Source organism: Pelecanus crispus, chromosome 9 (assembly GCF_030463565.1).
Source record: "Pelecanus crispus isolate bPelCri1 chromosome 9, bPelCri1.pri, whole genome shotgun sequence".
Lineage (NCBI taxonomy): Eukaryota > Metazoa > Chordata > Aves > Pelecaniformes > Pelecanidae > Pelecanus > Pelecanus crispus.
Window position 1 is genome coordinate 40,363,295 of NC_134651.1, and position 17,640 is coordinate 40,380,934.

Below are 17,640 nucleotides of genomic sequence, written 5' to 3' on the forward strand. Positions count from 1 at the left end.
ACTTTTCAGATGCAGAGTTACACAGCTGCTTGGCTCTAAGAAGAAAAAACCTGGAGAAGTATGCTTTCAAGTTCCTTTCCCAAGCTTGTGTTATAACTGGACCTGCTCGAAGCAACCAGGCTCTAAGAGGACCTTGTGTAAACAAGAGATAGCGGACAGGGAAATAGGAAGAGAGTGAGAAGCTGTGATGAGGGAAACTGTCTTGGTCCCTTTCCTAAGAGATCCCCTTATCAGCAGGTTATAGCCTTGCTTAGAGAAAGCCTCCCTGCAAAGCAACTACTTCCAAATGTGAGAGCCAACCTATCCCCTGAAATTCTCTTTCTAGGATAGACCCTATGCAAAGCCCTCATAAAGAGCCCTGGCGCAGAGCACGTACTTGCTGCCCAGTCTAGGCAGCATTTAGGATGCAGTCCCCATTCCTCAGTAGCCCCCGTTCCCGTGAAAGTAATGGGAAGAGAGGAATGCCTCTAAAAGGTAGGACTGCAGTTGAGGCACCTAATACAGCAGTAGGGTCAGGAGTGGGGCTAATGACCCCTGTCCCTGGGTACGCTGCGGGGGGGCTGGGATACTGAGGGACCGGGAAGTCTCAAAGCAAAGAGAAGGAGGGGGAGAGGGGACAAAATAAATTGCCATGCGCCATTGTGCGTGCGCTTTTGGGGCCAGGGTCAGCCGCACATGTTTAATTTCTCATTTGCCTTAGGCGATGCCTTCTGGCAGGCACGCACCATCCCACGGCGTGCTCTGTTAGCAGGAAAGGGCACCGCTGCTGCAAGGTGGCATCAGGGCTGCGGAGGGTATGCACTGCCCCGACACCCTGCCAGCTATTGCCAGCCTTGCTGCTGGGGCGGGGGGAGGCTGGAGTGGGGAGCGTCTCCTGGCTGCCTGGCAGTCCCTCAGGGGAGCACGGAGGTGCAGCTGGGGATCTGCAAGCGGGCGGGCTGGCTAACCCAGGAGAGCAGGAACATACGCTGAAATATCCCTCTGCGTTTCCTATTGCTCTGTGCTAGGTGTCTGTGAGGCTGCGGTGATGAAATGCAGCTATTTCTGGGAAGTGGAAGGACTCTGCAGTATTTATTTTCTGCTACAATACTACTTTATCTCTTTCTTCATATGAGGCTGGAGGATTGAGCAGGGAATACCTTATCTGGCAGGGCTTGACAAGAGATCTCGGAGTCAGGCTGCTCCTTGTCTTGACTGCCTCTGCGGGATGCTCTTTTTGGCCTTTACCTGCAAGGACACTTAATGGCTGGCTTGCTAAGTGAAGCTTTTCGGTGCATAAGGCTTCCTGCTAAGGACAGAGGCGATTCCCAAGGGAAACTCTCCGGAAGCAGATACAGGGCCATGGTGCTCCCCCCGGCATTTGAGACCCCAGCTGCACCCTGCAGGCAGCGATGCCCTCCAGCCGGAGGGTCCCACTCTGCCGTGAAGCTCCAAGGGGCTTTTTTGGAGGAGGCAGCTCAGCCGTGGTTAGCGAGGGACTCGGAGAGGCTCTGACAGCTATCAGGATTAAAAATACTTCAGGGGAGTTGTAGCCAGTGTTGTGCTGACTTGAAAACAAACCCCAGAGAGCGAGCTGAAATAAATGGCTTCGTCTGGCACTGCGTCTCCTCAGCCTCTTGTAGCAAATTGAAAGCTGGTTCCTGCATAATTCAACACGCATTACTGTGAACAAGGATGTGTGTTGCATCTAAATAGAAGAAGGAGGCTTGTTGAAATGCCCTATTATTGTCAAGCGGCTTCTGTCGATGAGGTGACATTTGTAGCAGGTTTAGCAGATGTATGAGATCAGCAGCTCGCAGTGACGAGGCCACCGGATGAGGTGAGGGAAGACGGAGGAGCTGCCCTCCTCCCAGCCCTCCCCAGAGAGCCCGTGTGATGGAAAGGCAGACAAATTCAGTCCCTAATAGACACAGGGTAAAACACAAGCTGTTTCCTCCTGGCCTGGTATGCTGGGTCATTTATTTGCACCCCTGCACCTTAGCCCATCTGCATTGAACGCTGCCGGTGAGCTGGAGAGCTCCAGCGCTTGCAAGGACGTTTTCACGGGGTTGTGCCAGGCTGGGACGGAGGTGGCAGGGTGCTGCAGGAGCTAACACCCTCCTGTCCCAGACGCTCTCACGTCTGTGACTGTCACCTTGTGCCAAGGTGCCCTGGCTGCTCTGAGAGCAGAGATCCCACCTCTGGTTGAGGGAGGTCCCTCTGCTTTGCCAGGCTGGCACTGGCACTGATTTCTTCCACCTAGGACAGTGTGGGACCCAATTTTGGGGCTTCAGCAGAGTCCTCAGAGCTGGTAAAAGGGAAGGGCAGGGGGGTTGCAGCCTGTGAGCTGTTCCAGCAACCCTGGTATCTACACACGTTGTTGCTGGTGAAGTGTGCTGCTCCGAGCACGTGACCAGGGAGGGGACCTGGGGCTCTGTCCTGACGCCTTGATTGACACCAGAGAGGATGGGGTACGTTCATGGGTTGAAGCCCACGATGGGGAAGGGGGAGTACAGTGGGGTGTGATCCTTGTGGGTGGCACAGACAGGACGGGGAAGGATGCTGAGCCAGGCAGAGAGCAGCTAAGACAGAGGGATGTGCCCCTGCAAATCTGCTCTCCTGCCTTGGGTGGTAGGAGGGCGCCAAGACTAGCGTTTCGAGGAGCATCACTAAAACACTCACTTGAAGTAATTGCACCAGTGAGCCCCAGATAACAGCTCTTCAGCCCCTGCAAATAGCTGCTAATTGTGACGGTTGTCTGGCTTCTGACCATGGCAAAGGGGCTAAACCCTTTGGGAGGTTCCACAAGCTGTAAATGAGCATGGCTGCAGGATTCCTCCACTCTGTGTGTCCCAGGAAGCTCCCAGACCCCGTGTGATCCCGCTCCCTTGGGAGCTGGGCACTGGCCATACGCCCTCGGCAGGTACCTTGTCCCCGGGCAGCACGACGAGGCGCGAGGATGGGTTTGCCTCTGCCCCGTGTCCCCAGCAGCTGCAACGCTGGGCTCTTGCAGTGTAAGCACCACCTCAGATGGGCTCCTGGCCACTGAAAGGCAAAGCCTGTAACTGAGAGATGTTATCCCCATTAGCTTTTAATTGGCCTTTGAGCAGCTGGTTTCAAGTCACCACTTTCTGGAAGATGTCTCCAAGCTCCGGTTTTCCAGAAGGATCAGGTGCCTGCATGTCCTTTCATTCTGTCACACTCCGGCACTGTGCCCTTGCTATTTACTGCAGGAGGGGATTTGTTTACCATGCATGGGGAGGGTTTCTAGCACCGCTTTGCAGATCCCCTCCTGGAGACAGGCAGGGCCCTTTCAGCCTGCAGGGATGATACTTTTAGCTGCCTCTCGAGCTACAGTGATTAAGTTCTGCCAGGAAGCACCGTGGTGGTTCCAGGAACTGCCGTCTGAGGTGTAATTAAAGGCTGGGCCCCTTGCTGAGGCTTTATATGAAGCATGGAAGGCTGGGTACAACTTGTGCTGCCTGCAGAGCAGCCGTGATACAGCCTGGGCTGGGAGACCTGGAGCCCAGCTTGCTGCATCAGGGTGAGTCCTAGAGACAGTGACAACCAGCCCAGAAGCAACCCGTGATAAAAGCTTTGGCAAAAACATCTAACTTTCCTAAAACACCCCTTTCATGGGACTGTGCAGGCACTTGTTGCTTCATGGGTCAGGTTCTGCTGGAGCATGGGGTCTCCCGTAAGTCGTGTCCTGCTCCGGGGCATGCAGGGCTCCATCCCAATCCCACCCCGTGGGAGCCGGGACGCTTGGGTTCTCCACCTGGCTGCTCCAGCTTGCTGACCAAACTCGGATGACTTGACGCTGGTGATGTGCCTATCATCCTTGACCCCCTGGGCCAAGGGTGTCCCTTCTCACCCTTCTGGCAAATGCCTCTGAAAGCGGACGGTCCCTGTGTTTCCAGAGAAACAACCCTGCAAAGCTCCTCCTCACACCCAGTTTAGGGTTTTCCTGTTGTCCAGAGGAAATCCCATCTTTTCTCCCTCTTCTGGGGAAGAGCCCAGTCCCTGCTCACATCTCCTTCCCCAGGAAGGAGCCCCAGCTCCCTCGGAGGGAGACTGCCCTGCCCTTGCACTCCTCGGGGAGCTGCTGGAGATGGGCAGAGCAAGGAGGGGAAAATCCCTGTAACAATGCTCCCTGCTCCTCAGCTGCGCTGCTGAATGCAAGCCCATTCCCATCCATCTCTGCATGCAACAGGTGAAAATACTTCGAAGGCGGGTGCCCCTGAGCTTGCCAGATGCTGGTTATTTTAAGCCTGGAGAATGGGAGATGTTGGCCACTGAGGCACAGGGTTTGTGTTTGCTGCCAGAGGACAGCGGAGGGGACCGGGCATGGCTCCGGGGGGCACGAGTGAGACTCAGCAGCACGGTCCTCATCTGTGCAGCCTGGGAGAGGGGTTTGCCATAGAGCAGCCAGCTCATGGTGAGGAACGGCCTTGTCCTGCTGCAACCGAGACTCTTGCCAGAGGGAGAGGTTACGCTGGCGTTCGTGTCTGCTCGGCCACGCTCAACTTGCACCCCTTCTCCCTGCAATCTGGGGGTGAAGTAAACACTCATCCTCCTCCGATTTGGAAACTGCTCTTTTAAGGATATGGAAGAAAAAGAATTGTACAATCAAAGCTGCTAGGTATCAGCAGGGATTACAGTGGGATATGTGGAGAGGCTCTTACATCCCTGTCCAGAGAGGTAAACCCTATATACACACTTGTACTAGTGAGGTCTGTCTTTGCTGGGGTTAGACAGTCTCTTCCAGTTCCTAATCACAAGCCCACTTGAGCTGTTAGCAGTTCCTTTAAACAGGGATTTGGCATGTTTAGGCTGACTGTCCTCCTTGAGAGCAGATGTTTTTTGTTACTGGATAATATTTCAAAGGAAAAGGTTTTTCTCTTTTTTTTTTTTTTTTTTTTTCTTTTCTGTAATGCCCCCTCTGGTGCTGGTTTATCGAGCTGGGACATGCTGGCACGGGGAACGTGCATGCTGCATGGGTGCAGAAGCCTGCCTGTCCCCGGGCTGGAGCTAGTTTGGTTCATCAGTCACTGTGATGGATGTTAGGTCTCAACACTCCTGGTTCCTGTTTTGGAGCTTGCTTAAAAACTACTTAAAACTGTGTGGTGGAGAAGCCAAGTCACCTCCTTTCCCTGTGACTGATAACATCCACTTCTGGGGTGCTCCTGATTTTGGGGTCCTTCCCTGCAGCAGGGAGGCAGCAAGACCCTTCAGCTACTCCTCCAGCCTCTCCTATTCTCCTTGCTCTGCTTTCTCCCAGCCTTTCAATCTCCTTTTCTTGGCAGCCCAATGACCCGGTGACGAACATATGCCAGGCAGCAGACAAACAGCTCTTCACGCTGGTGGAATGGGCCAAGAGGATCCCCCACTTCTCCGAGCTGCCCCTGGACGACCAGGTCATCTTGCTCAGAGCAGGTGAGTGGGAACCGTCCCTGCGCGGGCTCTGGCATGGGGCTGTAGGAATGCTACATCTCAACGGTGACAGGTATTATGCTTAGATTTAGGTCCCGGCAACTTGAAAGCCTTTAACTGATTCTGAGTAATAGCCTCTGATAATTCAATTGCTAAATAGGGTTTAAAAAGCCCCAAGGGACATGTTGCTGAATGTGATCCAAAATGTTGCACCAGCTGCCAATCAGCTGAAAAATGGCCCGGCTTCATCTCTGATGAGCGAGGCGCTTGGAGATGTGCGCCGGGTGATTTAAACCAAGGGAGCTATGCACTGCCTTCCTCCCAAGCTGAGACTTGAAAGACCAAGTAGGCTTGGGACTCCATGAAATTTCATCAAACTCAAATGTTTGATCATAATTAAAACCAGAAAGGGGAGAAGAATTTATCAACCTCCTTCTCCCACCCACCAAGATGAAAATAAAATTCTCTGGGCTTATTTTAAATTTCCTTTTGCAGTAGGGGGTCTGCAAGAATGGAGGCTTTGGGAGGTGAAAAGCAGTTAGCTGTGAAAAGGGTCTTCTCCCACCAAGTAAATTCAAGCCCCTACTGCTGGCAAGTTATGCACAAAGGCTGAGGAGGGCAAGAAGTCAAGAGCAGAGCTCGACGGAGGTGCATTTTAGGCATGAAGCTCTTTGCATAGCTCCAATCATCAGATAAGTGATTAAAAAGGCTTGGCTTGATGCAGCGGAGAGTTTTGCTCCCTTAAACAAAGAGAGAGGGAAGTTGTCAGTGGGACAGATGAAGTGGCTGCCAGCAAATGACTAACTCCATGCGAAGGGTGAGACTGGGAGAGGAAACGAGGAGTCCTTGACGGTTGGCAGTGACACCCAGGTCTCCGCTTGGCAATGAGACACACCGACCTTGGCTACTTGAAGTAGTCAAGGGAATCCAAAAGGGAATGATGGAGGAGTCTGGTGCAGAGCAGAGGTGCAGCCTCAGAGAAGGGCGAGCTTGTGAGCTTCCTGGAGTGAACCAGTCCCGCAGCCAAACCCAAGTAAGCCAGGGACTCTGAAGTCCCTGGTGGTTTTAAAAGTTCCTTTTGTTTCCCCAAAATGCACTTTTGTAGGGAATTCAGGAGGGGAAGACCCTGCCGGGTTTGTGCCTCTCACTCTGCACTCTTCTGGCCTCGAGTTAGCAGCCTCTGTAGACAAGACGCTGCTGATCCACCGTGATGGCAGCGTTCCTGGCTTCTTACTGTAGAAAGTGTGTGCCCCAAAATAAATGCATGAAATTGGGCAGGAAAGTACTTTAAGAACCAAGTGCGAAATATGCACTTCAACACAAAATATAGGAACTGCCAGAACTCCTCTGGTCCAAGGTCTGTCCAGGTTGCTTCAGGAGAAGGTATATAAGGGCTCCAGAGTAGGAAGATGATGGGATTGGTATTTCTCCCTTCCCACCACACAAACACTTTCTGTCATTCTGTTTAATAAGGCTGACTGCAACCCAAATGCATGAATCTTAATACTTTCAGCAATTTTTTATTGACTGTCAACCAATGTAACTGTGTACCTTGGCCCTACATACAGATACCCAGTCCCTCTTGCAACCTCTCTGAAATCCTTGACCTCAATGGTTTCTGGGTGATTAAGTCACACCGTTTACTGGTGTAGGTTTTCCACTCTTCTTGTATTACTGAAAGGAGATTTTTATAGTCACATTTCATATAGTGGTTACAGCAGTATTCTGGGAATGGAGAATTTGGGGGTTTTATTCTTGCTGCAGACGTGGCCAAGTCCCATGCCCTCCCTGCACGGCTCCTGCTAGCCCTTTGGTGAAGGTGCTCCCCTGACTTTTCCGTGGGTGTGAGTATTGCCAGAGCTGGCCCAGGGCCCTCTCTGGAAAATACAAAAAGTGTATTTTTGAAGAGGGTCTCGAACCTCTTGTGAGAGTGGATGAGTAGGTGAAGCATCTCTGTAGGAATCTTTGAGGGCTTTATTCAAATATTGCAGGGAAGAACTGGATTCAGACAAAAAGCTGCCTTTTTCTTTTGTGAAATGGAAACAAACCCTGCAACAACAGTTCAAGGCTTTTCTTTCTCTTTAGAAGGCGGCTAATGAAAGCTGAGCTGGAGATTTTCTGACCTGATGTTCTCTCCTCTGTGCTGGTGCTTGTTATGACCAACTCTGAGCTGGCATCCTGGAGGGGCAACTCCACGGGGCGGGAGGAGAGGGGGCTGCAGCCCCCATTATGTCCCAAATTTCATGGTGGCTCTAACTCCATGGCCATGAGGTGGGCTGAGCACCTGGAGCGGCTCTGATGGGCTCCCTGCTCCAAGCATCTCTGTCAGGGCCTCAGATAACCTCCCCCAAGTCTTTTAACCAGTGGCTCTATCTATTATTGAGTGGGGAGAGTGGCCTGCTGAGAAAGGCTGCCCATGAAATATTTAAGTGTTAAAATTTAGCTAAGAGCATCAGTCAGGTTCAGTCATGCATCCTTGGAGGCAAAATTAAGTGGAGCACACATCTTTGGAGGAGCAGTGCTGGATGGGCCGGCAGTAGCTTTCCTCTAATCCTGAATCCTTTAAAAATCTTCCTTCTCTGAGCTTTCTGGAGGAGAAGGAAAGCCAGCTTTTTCAGCCTGTTTTCCCTGGGTTTTCTTGTTTCCAAGCTTGCTATGGCTGAGGCGGCAATAACCCAATGTTTTCTCTGCTTTGGGGCCAGCCTGGCAAAGGATGCTGAGCACTACATCTCTGCAGCTGCAGTTCATGTCATAGGGCTGGTGGGGAAACTTGGTAGTGAGATGGATTAACACCATGGTCACTGCCCTGCCAGGTGCATTCCCTACCCCAGAGGAGCCAAAGCATCCCTGGAGGCTGCAGCCACCTTGTTTGATGAGAAAGGAGTCACAAGCGTCAAAGAAATCTGCTCTGCTTCTCCAGAGCTTGGGCTGAAATGCAAAACTCCTTGGGTAGACTTGTTTGTTCTCTAACTCAGGTTTGCTGCCTGTGCTTATACCTAATTTTTCCTGCCTGCCTCTATCTTTTCAGCTCTTTGGGGATGCTCTGGTGAAAGCACCAAGTAGAAATAGGTTCCCCATTTCAGCCAAAACATCCCAGCTCTAAATGGGAATAATTCAGCTGAAGGATGCTCATTAATCCAGTGCTCCTTAGCTGGAATAAGCCCAGCACAGATGCTGGCAGTACCCTGCAGCCACTTTTCACCACTTTCATGTATTCCTGGAAAGCTGGAGGCTGGATTTGGCACTGCTGGGGCAGAGGGGTGTTGGGTGATGGCCAAGAGTCAGGGCAGAGTTGTGAATGCTGGTGTCGTGGAGGGACGTTGTGAACCAGCCCTGGTTTCTGTTGGTTGGAGCTGCGTGGAGGGGCTGCAGGCGGAGTTGCTGTGGGTCTGCATGTGATGGCTGCTGGGAGACACCTGCAGAACCTTTCTGTGGATCTGGGAGACCCACCAGACGGTTTTGGGAAGTCCTCTTCAGCCATGGAGCACAGTTCCTGCAGGCTCCTGGTGCAGTCCCACGTCTTCCCCTCCATCCTCCTTGGGTTTCACAGTGTTGCAATCTGTCTGCAAGTGCCAGGCCTCGCCCAGTAAATAGCCAAAAAAATGTTCCCATGATTGGGGTGGAAACATCCTGTGGCCACTTAGGAAAGAGTGAACTTTATTCCTTGTCAACATTTCTAATGGCACAACCCATCTCTGCAACGGTAGGTAAATACAGCATATGTAGACCTTGTATTTATTCCAGACAGCAAGAAAAGACATGTTTCTGTGGCAGGAGAGGAGGTGAAGGACGTTGTTGCATTGCTTTTCCAGCCTGTGGAAAGACATTTCTGGACCCTGCCAAGCAGCCCTGTGTTCTGGACACCAGAACGTTTTCAGGCTGGGTAAATCAGCCACGCGATGAGCGTGAGACTCCCTAGGGTTGCAGAAGACCCGTCTTGTCTTATTGAAGATGCCTCCCCTGGTTCAAAGTCACCAAAATTTCCACCCTTCAAAAGTTTACAGCATTTCTTCCTGTATGGGTTTGTTTCAGGCATTCTTGAACTCAGCTGGTAGCGGATTTAAGAATTTGAGGATGTGTTAAATTAGGAAAGGGAGCTGGGAGGCAGGGAGGAAGGTTGCATCTCCCTTCCCTTCCCCATTTGTAACTAAGCCCTAAGCCCAGACTGCTCCCATAGTGTCCAGCCTCAGAGGATGTGTTTTCCTATCTCCTGAAGTAGCACGTCCAGTAACTACTAAGACAAAAGCTGATTTCCAAGCAGCTATGGGAAGCTGTTAGTGGAGAAGTGATGGACGTGGGACATCCCTGTACAGCCACAGGGAAGAGGAGAGGCAATCCCTACCAGAATTTATATGGCAGAAGCAACAAAGCTGCAGGCAAGAGTTTTCATGGTCCCCGTTTACACAGCTGAATAATGGTGAATGAACTTTTGTGTCCCATTATGGCCTGAAAACGAGCCCAATTAGCTGATACAAAGCGTTAATAGGTCTTTAACTGCTCGGAGGCAGGGAGTATAAGGTCAGAGGGGGAACGCAGGGCTCCACACCCACTCGTAGGTTCGCAGGGAGAGGAGCAGGGCAGAGAGCTGTTTGCTCTGGTGCCTGCAAGGTTTATAGAGGAAACCGCTTCCCTTATTAGCGTTATATTTTTAGTGCATTTGCTCCTTAATGGTTTTTTCCTTCCCTGACATCCAAGAAGGGGCTGGCTCCCCGCTCTCTTCCCACATCCAGCCCCGTTACTCTAGCAGAGGTGGCTCTTGAGTGGTTTCCTCCTCTCTTTTTCGCGCCGGGGAGGTGATGTTGCTGTTTCCCCGAACCCACTGAGGACCCCGTGGCTCTAACCTGCAGCCTTGGTTGTTTTCTCCTCCCCAGGGTGGAATGAGCTCCTAATCGCCTCCTTTTCCCACCGCTCCATAGCCGTGAAAGACGGGATCCTCTTAGCCACCGGGCTCCACGTGCACCGGAACAGCGCGCACAGTGCTGGCGTCGGGGCCATCTTCGACAGGTGGGCAGAGGGAGGGATGGATGGGGGGAACACATCCCAGGCCACCTTGCCTAGACATCCCCGGCTCTGTCGCCGCACCGGTCCGCCTCCATTCCCATCGTTGCAACCTGCTTGAGGGGTCGGATGGAGATGCGTTGGCACATGGGCTCGTGGTCGGAGGAGCCCGGGCCAAGGCGTGTCCGTCCCACGGCGTGCATGGAAATGTCATGGTCCTTGCTGCAGGCAATGACGTTAAATCCCTCCTCTTAAACCTGCAGAAACCAACAGCCCAAAATAGTCAGGGCGAGGGCTGCCCAGTGCTAATCAAAGCCTTTTTCATGGGGTCCAGATGCCTTCTAATGTTATGAGGAGGCCGCTCCTTTATTTCTTTTCATCTTTAATTGGACCAAGACGTGATTTTTATTTTCACAATGAAAAAGCACCAAAAATACCCAGCAGGTTCCACAGGCGTTTCCCGAGGGCTCTTTAATCTCGTGCTTTGGGAAAGTGTTTTAAAGCCAGACTTCCAGGGGGTTTGACCCCCAGTGTGGCTCCAGATGCCACTTAACTTGTGGCTTATTTCTCTGCCCGAGACTCATCTTGATATGGCTTAGTTGAAACCAGCTCACCTTTGCTTCTTTGCTTTGCAAGGAAATTGTTCTTCGGACCTGGGTGACATCATTGGTTTCCTGTGAGGTCATAAGTGCAAGATCATGACTTCACTGCAGGATCTAACAGGGGAAACTGGGCAATCAGTGGAAAATATTTCAAGACCGGCACCTGCAGTAAGAGCAAAGGGAGTAATAAAAATTACCGGCAGAGGAAATTGCTTTTAGATACCTGTTGGGGTTTTTTTTTATATTTTTATTTTTTATTTTTAGGCAGCTTTCTCAGGTGCCAAAGCCTCTCGGTGAATGTATGAAGCCAGTTTTTATGGTCCCTGTTGTATCTCACAGGCACTATTGATGTTCCTAATGAGCTATTTTTGATACCGGAGGAAAATGAGGGCATATCCTCAGCTGGTATAAGCGAGCACTATCCCATGACTTCATTAACCATGCACCAGAGGACCTCACTCTGGGTCTGACACCTGGGTGGTTTTCCATTTCTTTTTAATGCTGATGCCTGTGATTTCTGTCCCTTGCAGAGTACTGACAGAACTCGTGTCAAAAATGCGAGACATGCAGATGGACAAGACAGAGCTAGGCTGCCTGCGAGCCATTGTCCTCTTCAACCCCGGTACATGCCGTTACCTTCTCTCCTGTCCTCTCTTGGCTGATGCTGTGTCCTTTTGGCTCCTTTTCTTACCTATAAAGCTCCACTGCAAATAACCGAGGGCACACAACTCCCGAGGGCAGGGCGAGGAAGAGAGGCAAGGATGAAAGTCAAACGAAGTGCTGCACATGCGTCTGCCACGTTACAAGCATGTCCTTTGCAGGTCAGGGATGGATCTGGATCCATGCCCAGGGTTGCTCTCCAGGCCTCCCTTTCCAAGGAGTGTTTCCCCCTTTGCAGAGGGCAGCACAGTTTCGTGGTCCAAAATATTCTTCATGCAGGGTGCAGCCTTGGCTGGGACTTGGCTGTGATCGTCTGAGGAGATGGGGAATGCTGCTTTTGGAGCTGACTCCTACTGATGGGCTGAGTTCTTTGAGCTTGAGGGGCTTTGGTCTGATCAACATACAGAGTCTTCCTATTTTTAGTGTTTCAGCCAACTCTGTAAAAAGAAAGTTCTGGTGCTTGAGGCGGTTATCCCTGAATAGGAGTTAAAAAGAATGTAGATATCTTTGAAGACCAAAGTATGGGTTAGAGCAAAGTTAGAGCATGGACCTTGTTGTTCTCTGTTTCCTGATCTCAACATCCAAGGGCTTTTATTAATTGCATTTCTGGAAAAGCCCTCTGCAGAGCCTGCAGAGAGTGAACGGCATGAAGCGTGCTCATAAAATACACAGGAACTTTATTTTTTGTCCGCATCTTGCTTAGTTTTACAGACTCCGGGAGGCTTCACGCTGCTCATTTTTCCCCCGCTTGGCCCCAGCTGCCCAGGGGAAGAAGGTGGTTCAGTGCCGGGGGTTGTCTCCGGCATTTCGGAGAGCAAAGCCCTGCTGCAGCAGGAGGTAGACTGCCAGCCTGCAGATACCTGTACAGCTCTGTTGGGGGGTTCTCTATGTTTTTTTAGAGCGGGTCGGTCCAGAGCAGAAGTAGATGATAGCTGAGGACAGACCTCCACATCTGCGGCCACCCCTTCCCCTCCCTGCCCTCGCAGGAGCATGGTTTATGCCCAAGCATGGCTCTTTTTCTGTCCTTTCCCACCGAACCCAGGCCAGGGCATTTCAGTGGGGTTTATTGCTGTTTTGTGGGTTTGTTTTTCTGCTTGACTCCCCCCCCCGCCCTTGTAATCACCAGTAATTTATTGTCTGTAATTTGGGATTAGCCGTATATGGTAAAAGAAGGGGAATCTGGAGAGGTTCCCATGGTGCATGTGCTTGGGGATATCGATTGCTTGACTGTCCCTTTCACCCTACTAAAAACAGATCCTCGCTGCGTTGCAGGGGACCTGCCAGAGCGGGGGCTTTGCGTTCAGCCCTGGCACAGTGCTGGAGGGAGAAATCCCACAAGCCCAGGACTTGAGGGGGACTTAAACCCTTTTCATGAGGGTCTGTGACCACTGGAATGAGCCAAAATGGTTGGGGTTGGGGTATGAGGTGGAGTAAAACAGATCTGTAGTTACAGGGCGAACCTTTCAGGGCTTGAATGCTCCCCGGGAGGTGTTAGGTACTGCCCTGAATTCCTGGGGTTCAGACCCCGCGTCCACGCTGTGCCCTGGTCTGGTGGTGCCAGGAGGGGTGGAGGGGCCTGGGGGGTGCACAGGGGGATCCTTGCCTGCCTGGAAAGCCTGGAGGTTTTTTTGGCTGATGGTCCTTTGGTTGCCTTTCAGACTCGAAAGGTCTCTCCAACCCGGCTGAAGTGGAGGCGTTACGGGAGAAGGTGTACGCGTCGCTAGAGGCATACTGCAAACACAAATACCCCGACCAGCCCGGGAGGTGAGTTGCTGGCTGTGCCCTGTCCTCCTGCAGCCTCGCCCCCCTGCAAAGCCCCATGCAATGGGTGCTGCAGCCAGTGCAAAGGGTGCTGCAGCCCAGGGAAGGGTCCGAGTGCCGCCCTCGGGGTCGCTGCACCTGCAGCATATGGGTGCTGGGTCCTTCCATTTAGGGCTCTCTGCTCTTCTGGGAGTGAACAGTTCTCTGCAGAGAAACCCACTCATTTCTACCTGCTTCAGCTGTGAGCGTCCTTAGAAAATCCCCCTGTGAAGTGCAGAGAGGTCTTTATTCCCATGCCAGTAAACGCAGCGCAACCAGGACAAGGTCGGGCACTAACGGCGGTGTCGAGACCTGAGGAGCCCCGGCTCCTGCGGCCGCAGCAGTGGGATGAGCACATGGGGGAAGGGGTATCATTTCCCTTTTGGCAACCACGGAAAGCAAACCACAGCGAAAATAAGACGCACACGGAGTTAATTTTCGGTGGCAGATGAGCATCATTGCTGGGAAGTGAAAGCCTCAATTGATGCTCTTTTCTCCCCTCCCCGCCTCCCCCAATCCAGCTGGGAATGGGAGGGGGAATTAGGAATGCTTTCCTGGACCGCTCCGGAGCTGAGTGGGCGCATTTTCCCAGTTACAGCCTGAAGCTGGCAACTGCCAGTTAAGTTACTGACAGTCATTTGAGAAACCAAGCAAAGCACTGGAAACTGCTGCTGGTGCGTATCGCCGCTGAGGCGTGAACGTTGGGAAAAACAGCCCAAGCCACTGGGATTTGCATCTCACCTGCATTCCCAGTCTTGCGTGCCTGGATGGTTAAAAAAAGAAAGGATGCTCTTGCAGCGATGAATGCAGTGGGCAGGTCATGGCCTCAGAAGTAATATGGGACTTATTTTTTCCCCCCTTTGGGTACCAATGTGCTAGCAGATGGAAAAAGATGCATTGTACAGGGGCTTCTTGGGCGCTCGTGGTTGGCTCGCGGCAGGGGGAGTTAGGGTGAAGGTACTGTTGGGTGTGTTTGCCTCTGCGGTGAGGAGGGATGAGAGAGGAATGAGCACGATGCACAGAGCAGGGGTGGTTACCTCTCCTCCCCCGGGTGGTTTGCATGGACCCCAGGCCAACTCTCAAGCTGACTCCTTTTCCAAAAAGCATTAATAAATTGCAGTTCCTAAGCAAAGCCAGACCCAGACCCTGGACTTTGGCTGTTCTGGTGTTTCAGAGGAGCTCTGCTCCCCTTAGGGCTCACAGCGAGCAGCCAGCTGTACCTGGCACAAAGAGAGTTGCGCTGGGAATCGTGGCCAGCAGCTCTCCTGGGTTATTCCTCCGGTAGGATGAACTCTTTGCTTTGCACAGGCATCCAGTGTCCGCAGCTGAGTCGTGCTGCCCTTGCATGCAGCTGCCACAGGCTCACCCCTCCTCACCGCAGAGTCAAACACACCCAGCGGGACCTTCACCCTAATTCTCCCTGGGCTGGGCAGGGGGATGGCACGGGGACAAGCCCTGCTTTTCATCAACCAAAACACCACAAAGCCGCTGTGCGCGACTGAGCAAAGTTGCTGAGCCACCAGTCAAAATCAGGTCCCCAGGGCTCTACCTCAATGATCAGCAATGTGTACGGGAGCATTTTGGGTCCGGTAGCTGCACCAGGGGCTCTGGAGTTTGATCTCTTACTGGCTCTGAATGACCTTGGGCTGGGGACCTCCTTGTGTGATCCTCACACCCTTCTTTGGGGATCTTAAACATTTTTGCACACTTACAGCTGTCCTGAGAGCTGTGACTGGGCATTGCTGACCTTACTGCATCTCTTGTGCGGTGCAGGGCGATGGTGGAGTAAGCCCAGGTGGCTTGGGAGGGTTAACTCGTGGGCTGGGAGTCCAGAGTTGCACAAGAGCTAAATGAAGTTCTCAGGAGCTCTCTCCATCCTTCTGGTCTCATGGCACAATGTGATCACCATCTGGGGCTGGAAACAAGTTCTTCCTGTGGTTGAGCAAACGCCTCGTCGAGCCCGTGGCAGTCGCCCTCCCCTGCTCCGTGTTGCGGCGAGCGCTTGGCTTCTCCACCGCTTCAGATGCCCTTTGGTGCATGACTTCAGCCTAGTCCCCGGCCATCCAGAGCTCGCGAGCACCATGTAAACACCAAACGGGAATTTCTCCGCAGCAATGAGACGGAGGGAGACATTCCTAGGAAAAACCCAGCAGTGCTTCCCCCCTGCATCAGCCCGCCCCCCTCCTCTGCAGGGAGGGCATGGTGCATACGTGACACCGAGCAGCCGTGGGGAATCGGGGCTATTTTCTCCCCTCCCGGCCGCAGCCCTGGCACATTGTGCTGTGGGATGGTTATCTCACAGTTAAACGTATCCGAGGGCTGGAGCCATCATCTGGTTTGGTTTAAAGTGAAACTTCCTGAATGGGATGGTAGGACTGATTTGTTTTTCCTGGCTCTGCTCCCACCGTTCTCGCCAGCTCAGCAAAAAAAAAAAAAAAAAATAGAGAGAGAGAAGTGTGCGTGCATATATAGTATCTGTATGTTTATGCATGTCTATGTATGTGTTTTCTAGAAAGTCTCCTTCTCCCTGGGCTGGTTCCGGCCTTTGCTTATGTTCAAGCCCCAATTGTGCGGCAGTAAAAACAAATAAATGCTTTCCCAGCCATTAAAGGGCCTTTTCCCTGTTTGGAGAGCAGGGAGGCGACATCCCGCAGTGCCTGGGGTTGCTGCCTGCACCCTGGGGGCGCGGGCAGGGTGGGGGCACCCCGGGGGTGGCACCGTGGGGTGCTCCGAAGCACCCTTGCAGGAGCCGGTGGCTTTCTCCTGGCTCTGCAGCCTCCTGCTGTGCCCAGCAAACAGCAGCCCTTCCCCGGCATGGCCGGCCGGCTCCCAGGCTCGTCTCCTTCCCCCCGGCCGGCTCCTGCAGTGCTGTCAGCTCTCCCCAGCCCCCCTGGCTCTCCCCTGCCCGGCTGTGCACCCCTCCTGCCTGTCTGCTCTTGCCAGCATCGAGGGTGCGACCTGACATCGAGGGTGCGACCTGACAAGCGTCTCCGCCGGGCAGGCTGGGGAGAAAGGGCTTTTGTTCGGCTGGGGCTCGGCGGAGCCCTGCGCTGGGCAGGGAGAAGGGGAACACCCCGTGTCCCGGCTGGTTTGCAGTGTTGCTTCCAGCTTTTGCCTCAAAGCCCTTGTCTCCTTCCATTGGTTTCACACCCGGGGTGCCTCCGGCTGTCAGCCGGGTTTCTGCCGTGCCAGCAGCCCCCAGGGCTCGGCAGCCAGCAGCAGCCCCAGTGATGGTGCCTGGTGCCTGCAGGAAAGGGGCATCGCCCAGCAAAGTGCCAGCTAACGCCACTCAGCATCTCCTCCATCCCCTCCCCGCCTGCTTGCCCTTTTCCCTGACCAAAGATCGAGCTGCTGCAGCTGCTTGCACCATTGCCTGCGACAAGGCTGGTCCCATGGTGCCTCTTCCCTGTGGCTGTGGCGTAGGGACCCCACGAGCATCCCGGGATGCTCGCTGAACGGTAAAGCACACGTGTGACACAGATGCACGAAGCCAGTGCTGCACCCGAGTCCAGGGATGGCCTTCCATTTCTTATTTTACTCTTCCAGCTCAGCTATCAGCACGTGCGTGTTGTGAATATCCACTGTGGCTGCCTGATCTTCAAGGCTGGGGACATAATTAGTGATTTCTCTGCACAGCACCAGGTGTAGCCCCATGACTTTGGAGGCAAAAGAGTTTGTGTCTTGACTCCCAGCCCTTCTGAGCAGGAGCGGCCACAGAAGCTTTGGGTGTCGGGGCAGAAGCGGGGCTGCCGGTGGGATGTCTGACCATGTCGTGTCTCCTGCCCCCCAGGTTCGCAAAGCTCTTGCTCCGTCTCCCAGCCCTCCGGTCCATCGGCCTGAAATGCCTGGAGCACCTCTTCTTCTTCAAGCTAATAGGCGACACACCGATCGACACCTTCTTGATGGAAATGCTGGAAGCGCCCCATCAAATGACTTAGAGAACTGCTGCTGGGTCAGTCCCTCGCCCGGCCGGGGTCTCGCGGGGCCCCTTCCTCTGCTTTCCTCCACCGCCGCCCCAGCCCGTCCTTCCCTCCTCTCCCCAGCGCTGGAGGCACCGTCTGATCCGGGGCGAGCCCCTGCCGTCCTCGCCTCCTCGTCGCCTTCACCCTTGTCCGTTTGCTGTCACTGCTGCATCTCAAGACCTGCTCGCTGGTTCCCTGTGCTAGAT

At 53.2% G+C, this 17,640-nt stretch overlaps 1 protein-coding gene across 1 annotated transcript in view; it reads left to right on the forward strand.

Moving 5' to 3' along the window:
* Positions 1–17,410, forward strand: part of RXRA (retinoid X receptor alpha) — a 38,346-nt gene extending 20,936 nt beyond the window's left edge. Inside the window, exons 5-9 of the mRNA XM_075716363.1 lie at positions 5,286–5,415; positions 10,284–10,416; positions 11,543–11,634; positions 13,331–13,436; positions 17,263–17,410. Of these exons, the coding sequence (XP_075572478.1) occupies positions 5,286–5,415; positions 10,284–10,416; positions 11,543–11,634; positions 13,331–13,436; positions 17,263–17,410 (609 nt within the window). The remainder of the gene's footprint in view (positions 1–5,285; positions 5,416–10,283; positions 10,417–11,542; positions 11,635–13,330; positions 13,437–17,262) is intronic.
* Positions 17,411–17,640: the final 230 nt, after the last annotated feature.